The sequence below is a fragment of the Megalobrama amblycephala genome, linkage group LG1, assembly GCF_018812025.1.
Source record: "Megalobrama amblycephala isolate DHTTF-2021 linkage group LG1, ASM1881202v1, whole genome shotgun sequence".
NCBI classification, from domain to species: Eukaryota; Metazoa; Chordata; class Actinopteri; order Cypriniformes; family Xenocyprididae; genus Megalobrama; species Megalobrama amblycephala.
In genome coordinates, this window is record NC_063044.1 from 3,786,456 (window position 1) to 3,798,498 (window position 12,043).

General features: G+C 36.8%; 2 protein-coding genes across 3 annotated transcripts in view; one reads left to right on the forward strand and one right to left on the reverse strand.

The window, feature by feature from the left end:
• Positions 1-1,109: 1,109 nt before the first annotated feature.
• On the forward strand, positions 1,110-8,742 carry tmed1a (transmembrane p24 trafficking protein 1a). 2 transcript variants are annotated; one of them, XM_048168956.1, is made up of 4 exons: positions 1,110-1,583; positions 5,892-5,989; positions 6,490-6,711; positions 8,144-8,742. In XM_048168956.1, exons 1-4 carry the CDS (start codon positions 1,395-1,397, stop codon positions 8,487-8,489), a joined length of 855 nt encoding a protein of 284 aa, XP_048024913.1. In that variant the 5' UTR covers positions 1,110-1,394; the 3' UTR covers positions 8,490-8,742. The 2 variants fall into 2 exon arrangements, with proteins under 2 accessions (XP_048024913.1, XP_048024988.1); XM_048169031.1 differs by having other exon boundaries at positions 1,126-1,583; positions 6,490-6,676.
• Positions 8,743-10,566: 1,824 nt separating this feature from the next.
• Positions 10,567-12,043, reverse strand: part of dnm2a (dynamin 2a) — a 62,282-nt gene continuing 60,805 nt past the window's right edge. Inside the window, exon 20 of the mRNA XM_048168176.1 lies at positions 10,567-11,058. Coding sequence (XP_048024133.1) covers positions 11,022-11,058 — 37 coding nt within the window. The 3' untranslated portion in view covers positions 10,567-11,021. The remainder of the gene's footprint in view (positions 11,059-12,043) is intronic.

A 12,043-nucleotide genomic window follows, 5' to 3' on the forward strand; every position in this document is an offset into this window, starting at 1 on the left:
TGCACTGTTCCTCAACAGACCGTCCATACCGGCGTGATGAATACGATCCTCAACTGGATGGAACTGAAATAAATACTTTGATTGTTGCAATCCTATCAGACTTATGATAGCAACCTGATTGTAACAAAGCACTGTTCGCCAGAGGAGAACTGGCCCCCCGACTAAGCCTGGTTTCTCCCAAGTTTTTTTTTTCTCCATTTTAACACTTATTTGCCACTTGTTTGCCACCTGTTTGCCACCTGATGGAGTTTGGGTTCCTTGCCGCTGTCGCCTTTGGCTTGCTTAGTTGGGGACACTTGACATTTGATATTCAATAGTATTCTTGACATTTATTCAACAGTGCTTCTGATCTGCCTGCATTGACACTATTATTTAAGAGCTGCTGTGCAGCCAAATTATGTACCAGTTATCAATGTAAAGCTGCTTTGACACAATCTGCATTGTAAAAAGCGCTATATAAATAAAGGTGACTTGACTTGACTTGACGTGAGATGAGTAAATGCCTGCTAGTTTAGAACTACAATAACCATCATGTTCACACAACGCCTCTGCACTTCATGATTTCTCTCAACATGGGGACAGGAGTGCTGTCAGTCAATAAATAACAGTTACTTGCGTTACTTGTATGAAAAAGTCAGATATTTTGTTGCAAATTTGCGTTACATTACTAGTGACTTGAAAAAAGTAAGTGATTACTATTAGGTGTGTAAATGATGACAGAATTTTCATTTTTGAGTGAACTATCCTTTCAATTGAAAGTCTTTTTTTTTTTTTTTTTTTTTTTTTTTTTACAAAATTGACAAATTACACCAAAGCAAAGCATACATAAATATCATGATTTGTATAATCTTCAAAATTAGACCATGTTAGACCCAACTAAAGGTTCAGGCAACAAGGTTACTTTTATTTTCTCTTATTATAAACTAACATTACCAGAACGTTACACAAAGGTTTTTACTGCATTATACTGTGCTACAAAGAACACAACTTAGTCCGTTTTCATTCGAGCTCCCTCAAAATGTCCAGAAACGTTCTGAGAACGTGTGCTAACCTTGCAATAGAAACACTGGGTCCTATAACAACATTAGAACATGCAAAGTTTGCTGTTCTGAGGCGCAACGAGGCACGCGCGCGTTGACGCTCGAATCTTGACGTCGGAACGCAATCGACAAATCAACGAGGCTGTTTGCGCGTTTCACGCGACGCGGCAAAAAACTACAACGCGTCCATTATCAACGAAGTTGTCAAACTTCAAACGCGGCTGTTTTTGACTGCAAGTTCACGAGAGTCCAAACAATGCGCTTACAGTGTGGAAGGCAATGATCGCGTCTAGTTCGGTCGCGTCGTTCGCAGTGCGGAGACGGGCTGTTTGAAACAGCTGCTCTAGTGTGTTTATGAAGAGCAAAGCAATGGAGACGCGTCTCGTAGTGTGTTTGCTGCTCTTTCTGACGCTCTGCGTGGATTTGGGATTCGAATTCGGACAGAATAAGGACTCTGAGTTCACTTTCCTTCTACCTGCAGGAGCAACAGAGTGCTTCTTCCAAACAACCTCTAAGAACGGCAATATAGAAGTGGAGTACCAGGTCAATAAAATCTTTTAGATTTAACTATTTAAAATTATAACCTATTTAAAAATATTTTTTAAAACTAACTCAAGAGAAGCCGGACTAAACAAAGAGTGGGCAAAATTGAGAAATAGAAGTAACTTGTCAAAAATGGTAGTGTTTGCTAAGTTAAGAATAGCTTTTGGTTTATTATTAATCATTTTATTAGTAACTCTGCTGCATTACATTGCAATTTTGCTTGGCAGTAATGACCAGGAAGTAGCAGGACATTTCCTTTCATAGGTGCATGTTTTGGTCAAAGTACATTTATATGAAGCATGTGAAGTCAGCAAGGCATAGACTAAAGATACAGACATTTTACAATTAGGTTTCATGTGTTAACATCATACTGAATGATAATTTCAACATTTATTAATACATGTCAAACGTTGTATCTGTTAATATTATTTAATGCACCTGAGCTACTAACAATGAGGTTAATACTGTAACAAATGTATTGCTCATTGTTACACAAACAGCTTGTGCTTGGTTTGGTTTCATTGTTGTGGTTCTTTACAGCTCTGGTGGGAAGTTCTGAAGACTTGCGCAATCCTCATTCAGTCATCTTTAGATATCACACACAGTAGATAGTTATTTTTGTACAGCCCTGTGTGTTGTAAGCTTGTTTGGGGTGTGTTTGTGGAGCCGCCCTGCTTTATGTTAAAAACAGGCACAGCTGCGGGACAGCTGACCCGACCCAAAGCTCATTCCATGTGTCCGAAGGATCAGAGTGTCTCCAGTGCTGCATGGTTGCTGTCTGCCACACTTTATCTCTAGCAACGGCACATTGGCTCCTCATTGAGCTGCTTTATCAGCTGGCGGGAGATAAGAGACCTGTTATTTGAATTTGGGAAAAAAGGAGGACATGTGAAAGAATCATAGTAATGGCAGGGGTTGAAGTCTTTAATAGTTTGCCCATGTAAGTATGAGAAATGTTGGTGTGACATAATAATCCAAACTCTCTCTCACAACTTGTAGATTTTGACTGAGACACTGTGGCTAATATTTGGTCATTTTGAGATTATCATCATTGGCTGTATACTTGGCTGGTCAAATCTGATCTTAAAGGGATAGTTCACCCAAAAATGAAAATTTGATGTTTATCTGCTTACCCCCAGAGCATCCAAGATGTAGGTGACTTTATTTCTTCAGTAGAACACAAATGATGATTTTTAACTCCAACCGTCGGGGTCTGTCAGTCAAATAATGGGAGTGAATGGGAACTCCATCTATAAGAGTCAAAAAAACACAACAGACAAATCCAAATTAATTGATGTCCTAAGACACGAAACGATAGGTTTGTGCGAGAAACCAAACAGTATTTATATCATTTTTTACCTCTAAAACACCACTATGTCCAACTGTGTTCAGCATCCGGTTAGTGAGGTCTGAACACACTCTGACAACGGAAGTGATGTCTAGCACTCATTGAAGCAAAGCGCGAGACATCACTTCCATCATCAGAGCGTGTTTTTTGACCTCACTAACCGGATGCTGAACGCAGTTGGACATAGTGGTGTTTTAGAGGTAAAAAATGATAAAAATACTGTTCGTTTTCTCGCACAAACCAATTGTTTCATGTCTTCATTGTATTTATGTAGGACATCAATGTGTCATCACGAGCCGCAGGGTTTCATTTGGAAATTATATCATAGAGACTATAGAGAAGACTGTGACTGTGTGTCAAGGTCATTAATCTCTCAAAAGACCAGAAAAAAAAATCTCTTTGACACGGCACGTTTAGGTTGTCAGATGTCATGTGGTGGGACTCCCCAAAAACGTAATGATTTATGGGAGTTAAATAATTCATAATATTTGTAAAAGAAAATACTTTGTGCACTAAATGATGTTAAAAAACATGTACATGTATTAAATGTGTAAGGTAAATATGTCATTACTTTTTACTTAATGGTTATTGGTTACATCACATGACATTTTTAGAGTGATTAAACTCACCATTAAATCAAAATCGACAATTCTTGCTTTTTATTAATGAAATATTGCAGTATTTATTAGAGATGCACCGATATATCGGCCAACAATCGGTATCAGCCGATAGTGTGAAAATTTGCTTTCATTGGCCGATAACGATTTTTGGCCGATATATCGGTGCATCATAGTTTAAAAACAGACAACAGTCCGGGCCAATATATCCTGTCAATCAAAAGAGGGCAGGGCATTTGGGCTTTGTGTAAAGAAAATGCTAAGAAACAAGTTTGATGTTCAATATTACTAGTATTATATGAATTAATAACACTCAGAAAGTTAAGAAAAAATGGTACAAAAGTTTTTCAAAACCATATGAAGCCAACATTTCTGAGAATATGTTTTAGAATAGATTTTTCTTTACTTTGTGGACATTTTTTTTTCATTGTGCAAAATACTTTGTGTGCTAAATGATGTTAAAAAACGTACATCTATTAATTGTGTAAGGTAAATATGTCATTACTTTTTACTGAATGGTTATTGGTTACATCACATGACATTTTTAGAGTGATTAAAGTCACCATTAAATCAAAATAGACAATTCTTGCTTTTTATTAATGAAATATTGCAGTATTTATTAGAGATGCACCGATATATCGGCCAACAATCGGTATCAGCCGATAGTGTGAAAATTTGCTTTTATCGTCCAATACAGATTTTTGTCCAATATCATAGTTTAAAAACAGACGATAGTCAGGGCCAATATTTCCTGTCAATCAAAAGAAGGCAGGGCATTTGGGCTTTGTGTAAAGAAAATGTTAAGAAACCAGTTGGATGTTCAATATTACTAGTTTGATATGAATTAATAACACTCTGAAAGTTAAGAAATATTAATTTAATCTTCAGAAATTACCTAATGTGTGTTATTAATTTGAGTAATGTGTTTTATGTTCATAACTGATACCAGTTACTCTAAAAAAATGTTGATGAAATGGAGAGAATAGTTTTCATTTGCATTTCTTTCAAAATATAATAATTACAAAATATAATGATTAATGATTAATTATAATGAAATTATCATTAATTTAAAAGAAGGTATAAAAGGCAGAACCCCCAATCTATCGGTATCGGCAGATATCACTCTGAATAATCGGCTATCGGTATTGGTGCATCTCTAGTATTTATTGTAAATGATTTATCTGTGCACATCATTATTTTTTAAATTCATATCCTCATAATCTTTAATCAAAATAACTTCCCCTCCCTCTTGCAGCGACATCTCCTCTCTGATGACGTGTTTGCTGGTGTGAGGGCAGGGCAACCTGTCACTCACATGCCATCACAGCAGTAGAAACCATCCAATCAAGTCCCGCCCTACATTTGTTCTTGTTTGAGAAGCTGTTTCACTTGGATATATGTCACAAAAGGAAAGAAAAGACTATCGCAACTTCCATTTCATGCTGACTTTAAATTTTCCTTAAAAAAATGGTACAAAAGTTTTTCAAAACCAAATGAAACCAACATTTTTAAGAAATAGATTTTTCTTTACTGTGGCCATTTTTTTTCATTGTGCAAAAATATGCATTAATTACAATTTAGTAATTAATTTAGGTTTCTTGTTCATGTTTCATAATGATTTAATACACATTGGCATCACTGTTCTTATTTGCATGATTCATGGGTGCACTTTATTCCAAAGTAAGGATATTTGTCTGTAAAATATTTCTTTAAAATGTAACTGCTCTGCCTCTTAAACAACTAATGTCATAAAGTTATCTTATTTTCTAACCACTCCCTTCCAACCACATCAAGTAGAGCACTTTTTATCATATATTTAACTCCTGATGGATAAAATCAACATTCTTTTCTTTCAACATATTTGGTACTTCGCACTTGGATACACAACATATTTCGCACTTGGATACACATCACATTACAGAGGTAAAATGCAGTTTCATTTATCAGTCACCCTGCTTGAGTTGGCATAAAACAGAAGTTGCGATAGTCTTTTATTCCCTATATTGTGATGTATATCCAAGTAAAACAGCTTCTCAAACAAATAATGTAGGGCGGGACTTGATTTTGTCCATGGGGAATTGATTGGATGGTTGTGGTTTGCTATTGGTTGATCTCATGTGAGTGACAGGTTGCCCCGCCCTCACTCCAGTAAACACATCATCAGAGAAGAGCAGAGATGTCGCTTCAAGAGGAACGGGAAGTTATTTTAACTAAAGATTATGAGGTCATGTGAATTTAAAAGAAAGGATGTGCACAGATAAATCATTTGTAGTAAATACTGCAATATTACATTTTTAAAAAAATGTGATTTTAACTTCTCTTAACCCATCTGTGTATGTGCAGGTGATTGCAGGCGCAGGGCTGGACGTGGGCTTCACTCTGATCTCCCCTGGTGGATACAGACTGGTCTCCGACTTCAGAAAATCGGACGGCATCCACACGTAGGTTTCACATTCCGTCACGCGTCGAGCAGAAGCTTCACACGTTTATTCATAGCAGTTAGTTTCGGACCGTCATAACCCACCAAATTTGCATGTCCTCTGCTGCAAATTTGCATACTGTCTGCAAGGCTTACAGTGACCACACTGAAACTGAATTTACTGAAAACAGTCGCCTGTTTACAGAATCGGATGCTTTAAGTATAGTCAACTGAAAAGTAAGGTGCACTTAAAAGGATCGTTCACGCATGAAATGAAAAATCATTTACCTCATGATGTTCCAAGCCTGTATGACTTTCTTTCTTCTGCGGAACATAAAAGCATATATTTTGAAGAATGCTGGTAACCAAAAACTTTTGGTTTCTATTGACTTCCATTGTATGGACAAAAAAAAAGAAGACATTTCTCAAAATCTCCTCTTTTATCTTATGATGTAATATGTCTTACACTAATGGTGTGCGTTAAAGTAATCGGGTTGTGTGTCTGTGGGGGATTTCTGTCAGGGTGGACCCCACTGAGGAGGGCGACTACAGGATATGCTTTGATAACAGCTTCAGCCGTGTTTCAGAGAAGATGGTGTACATGGAGGTGATCGTGGATGGACCAGAGGAGGAGACTGAGGATGAGGATGACTGGGCTGCTCTGGCTGAACCGGAGGACTCGCTGGAGTACAAACTGGAGGATATCAGGGTACACCAATCAAATATCTCTTCATTCATTGCCAAGTAAGACATGTTCCTGGATCAACATATTTTTTTTGATCCTGGAAAAACGTTCCTGTCCGAAAATTCAGCCCTACCCCTAAATGTTGCCCGACCCATAAGTTATCCATAAAATCAGAGGGAAAAGATAGGTGAATAACATTGATGTAGAAGCACTTAACCCTGGTTGCAAGTCTAAACTTGACATAAACTGTAAACTTGTCCCTCAAATCTGATTGGTTGATTGGAATGTTGTTCCAGGATCAACAAAGATGTTGATCCAGGAACACGCTGCATTTGGTGAAATCACGTTCACCCTGCCGGTATCCAGTAGGAAGTATGGTGAACGTGATTTCACCAAATGCAACGTGTTCCTGGATCAACATCTTTGTTGATCCTGGAACAACATTTCAATCAACCAATCAGATTTGAGGGACAAGTTTACAGTTTATGTCAAGTTTAGGCTTACAACACCGAAGTAGAGTTAAAGTCAATGAGATAATTAAGCAATTCATTAAGTAATGATTGCATTAGTGATGAACACCTGCTGTTAACAAGCAGAATCACTGAAGAAAAGAGAAACACAAGAACTACAACTGACTTCAGTCACAGCCATATTAATTGCTTAATTATATCATTAACTTTAACTCTGGTTCAGTGTTACTTTAACACAATTTAGAGAGGGACCATATGTAATCTGAGCAGAGTTGATTTAACGCTGTAATACAGTATGTCTTAGTAAGATGATATTTAAATGCTTAGTTTTAGGATCAAAGCTCTGTAGTTTTAATTGTGGGGACAAAACATATAATGCAGTGCAACACGACAAATAAATGCGCGTATAAAAATCAGTAGCTACAGATTTCACAACAAAAAGACATGTGAACCACAAGCTGAAGGGCGGCGTTTTTAGAATTATACTAAAAGGCCTTTTACTTGCTAAAAAAAATGATTAAATATCAAGGCATGTAGAAGATTGTGTGCATGTTTTTCAACAAAGTTTTGATCATGTTGATAATTTAGAGGCCTTAGAAATGTGTCAAGTCAGCTATAAAGCAGCTCTACAGAAAACAATCATTATTCAGCTCAATTCAGTTTAAGTTTTGTTCTTTTCTAATACTGCCAGTGCAGTTAACTCAGTAATATTACTGGATATTAAGTGTATTCATTTGTAAAATATAATACACCAGGCTAGTATTTCCACAATGTTTCCAAAATGTACTTTATACAATTAAGAAAAGGATTTGCAATTAATTTTTTCCTCAAAGTTCTAGTTTTGGTCATTCACATACGCTAACCAAATGTTATGTTTGGGTACATTCAATTCTCTCTTCTTAATTTTGCCATGCTTTCTGAAGTATTTTTCAAATATTGTACTTTTACAACCTAACCGCAACCAAAATGCAATGTTTTGTGTGAAGTTGTAGCTGCATTCATGTTTTCTCGTCACACACAGGACACAATGGATGCTGTGCACAAGAACCTGGAGCGAAGCCGTCAGCTGCAGACGACGCTGCGGGCGTTCGAGGCTCGCGACCGCTACCTGCTGGAGGATAACCTGTGGCGGGTTTCCTTCTGGTCCAGCGTCAGTTTGCTGGTCATGGTCTGCGTGGCCCTCACACAGGTCTACACGGTACGCAGATTATTCAGTGACAAACACAGAGTCTGCACATAGCAGAGATGAACTGGGGGAAGATGCCGTAACACTGTATGCACTCACTGTTAACGTAAAATACAAACTAATGGAAGTGAGGAAACTCTCAGGTAAAAAAAAAAAACCCTCTAGTTTATGTCGTGTTTAGAGATATCAATGAATCTGAAATCTTGGAGCTTGACTCAGTTTTAATTGTAAGAGTTTCCTTTAGAGCACTAACTAACTGGTAAACACTAAATTTACTTGAAGTACTGTAGCAACATTTGAATGTGAATGTAATTTTGTACTTGAATGTAGTTAAAATAATTTATGAGACGTTTGAAATGAATAACATTGCAGTAAATTGTGAGGAACATGTTTCTTATGGATTTATATGGCAGTAAAATAAAGATCCAAGGGAACGTTTCGCTTTGAATGGTTTTATTATACAGCACATTAGCATCTCATTTGGAACAAATGCAGCTCAGTCATATGTGGCACTGTAAGTGCAAATAGAAAATGAATTTAAAACTCATCTGGGTTATTGATGGCACATTTCAAGTCAATTGCTGACTGCACTGAGTTATTACTGTACTGTGGGAATCAGAATACTTTCAAGACCGTTGTCGTTTATCTCTTTGCTTCTACGGGTTAATCTGAGGTTTGATTCATTTTAAGTATTGCTAATAATATTCCATCACCCTACAACAATATACAAATATTCTCATTAAACAACAACCCTAAAAAACAATTATGTACAACCATATTCATTACAAACGGCCTATAAATAAAGAGTCCCGGAGTTTCAACGTAACAATTCACAGACATGATGCACAGTTAACTATTCAAATATAAAACTCATTTATCCAGTAGAATTTTGGCAACAGGTCATCTCTTGTAAATCATGAAATTAAATCTCAGAAGAGCCATTATACAACCCAAACAGGAATATTAAAAGATTTGACTCCAAACTTTCACAAATCCAGACATAAGAAAGAAAGTGAAATTATTTGCTGTCTTCTATATTTAAAGCTCAGATTCTGGAGTCCTGCAAATAGATTTGATTTACTGGTTTCTTTTCATGTGTTTTCATGCTTTGAAGTTTAATGTGTATTTGCAGCACATTTAATATTTACTATCAATAATGAATAAATGTTGCAGGCTAATCGTCAAATACTTCATTAGACTTCTGAATTAAAGACTAAAGTTAAACTCTTAACTATAAATTGTGAGTCCCTTTTGAAATGTTTCTGTAGTAGTGACTAAAAGATCAATGGTGTAAAAGTTCACATTGTGAGAGCTCATACAACAGTTCTGCTCTACTAATTTGATTGAACAAACGGCATGCTGGAACTGTGTGTATATCTCTGTCTGTGATCACAAATGGAGCACAACGGTTGGTTTAATGCTCGTGATATATGCTTCTTTACAGGCCACAAATTACCTTGCTAAATTCCCAGTGAACTGGGAAGAACTACACTACCCATCACTAAAAGGGTGACCCATCAATTGGTTTCTCTGATCAGAAATCACAGGAAAAAACTTGTAAAAACAAAAAACGAGCAGTCTGTTCACCATTATTAAAATGTATCTCCAACTTTGGCCAAGTTGGGTCACATATGCCTTGTCAACCAATCCAATTCAGGCCCTGATCTGGCAGGATCCACCCACTCCCATAAAGCATTGTGAATGAGATCCCTGTAGTCTCTATAGATTGTGGCAGGGATGATGTATTTTTGTAGTCCAAAACCCATAAACGAGTTAGCATTTTAGCTCTTTTGGTTTCATTGTCCTGAAGGTTTTTGGTTAAATGGCTGTAAAAAATGTCTATAGTGAATATCACTTTTTATTCAATCACATAAATTACCTTCAAGCTTTTACTTGTCTTTTAAAGGTGATTGCTTACAATTGGCTAATTCTAACTCAAACTTTCAGGGAAAATGTTTTTAAATAAAACTAAAAGAGTTGTCAGAAGCTTAGTGAAGGTCATGTTGAAGTCATGCGACCGTGGTGTGGTTTATTTATAGCCTACGTTTAGCTTTTTCTTCTGGTGATTGTATTTAGGCTTCAAAATTCACAAAAGTTGTATTTATTTTTGAAGATTGTCATGATGAACAAAATGTGTAAGAATCATAAACTTTATTTTCTGCAATAATCCAATGGAAAAATCCTATTGGGTTTTTGTCGAAGGAACCAGTGTGACGCAAACTTAAGGGATTGATCTACAAAAACACAACACTGCTGCACTCTATTCCTTCTGTACCTCTGTAAAATGAGAAAAATAATTATTATATTGTATTTATTACTTCAAATCAATGACTCAATGTCAATAGTTTTCATTGATTGTACCATCATTTCAGATTCACCATAATCATCAAAGTTTGCATTGCTGCAATTAATGAGCTGGTTTGTTTGGTTCCAGGCTTTGAACTGTATATTATATTTGTTTTAAATGTATGGAGAAAATACTTCTGGAACCAAGACTGTTGGAAAAAGTAGGTCAACATGAGAAGTTCAAACAAGACCATGTAAGAATGTGTGATCCATGGAAGAATCTCATCTTTGGTCAAAGAAATAGCGTAGTAAATTGAAGTTGGCTTCTTTTCTGTACAATTGATTGATAGGCATCATGTCATCGTGGTGTAGTAGAGCTGCCATACAGTACAGTATGGTGGTCCTCCTCCAGAGCACTGGATCAGCTTCACCACTGGTTCTCCGGCCGTCGGGGAGGTGGACGTCTGTTCAACAACCGCAACCAAAACCACACGTCAACAGTGAGAATTTCATTTACGTGCTGTACAGAGTATGTTTACAGTAACTCAACAGGCCCTGATGAGGAATGCTGAGGTTTGCATTATGACAGTGTTTCACCGTGTGAATGAGGGGTGGGGTTAGATTAATATCTCAAAAGCTATGAAACTGCTTACTACATCAAAACAGAGGATTCTGAATCAAAGGCTGTTAAATATGTGTTACTCATGGTCACATGCTGATATTTGACACAACTAAACGTCTGAATAATGACAATGGTCATTATGCAGATGTGGTCTTCTTTGATGACAAAGGACTTTTTTTTTTTTTTACTTGCACTAAGGAAACTTGCTCATGAGTCATATTGAGAAAGATAAATCAGCGTCAGAGGAAGTAGCTGTGATAAAGCCACGTGGTTCTCAATCCTGTTCCTGAGAACTTCAACACTGCGATTCATCATAAGCTCATTAGATGTTCCTGCACTCCATCCCAATTCGCATCACATCTGCTCTAAACAGTATACTACTATGCATGATTAGATTAGTGCATGCTAAAATACTTTCTGGTGGATATATGAAGTGTTATTTTTGGCTTCTCTGTGATATGAATGAGTTTGGAAATGAGGGTGCAGTAGTTTTAAATGTATCGGTCTAAAAATAATAACTAATGTATTAGCAATGCATTTGTATGTTTAGCTTCTTGCTAACACTTACACAGAGAATCTGGGATATCAAGATGCAACTGGGCTGTAACGACACGTCGACATAATTGATTACGCATTATGTTCATCCTAATCCCCAATCCCGTCATGTTTCACACAAAACAAACCTCTAGTGCAGATGCTAATGGCTAGTATGGAAGCACCGCTTAATACATACAGCATTACCTGCACATTTTCAGGACTCCAAAACACATTTTAGACAAACCTGTGCTAAATGAATGGAACCGCACTGGAGTTCAATGAGTTTGCGA

Excerpts from the sequence above, each read along its gene's own strand:
- tmed1a (XM_048168956.1), top strand. The coding sequence starts at position 1,395 with ATGAAGAGCAAAGCAATGGAGACGCGTCTCGTAGTGTGTTTGCTGCTC. Across the intron at positions 5,990-6,489 it reads AAATCGGACGGCATCCACAC|GGTGGACCCCACTGAGGAGG; the intron begins GTAGGTTTCACA and ends GATTTCTGTCAG. Across the intron at positions 6,712-8,143 it reads ATCTCTTCATTCATTGCCAA|GACACAATGGATGCTGTGCA; the intron begins GTAAGACATGTT and ends CGTCACACACAG.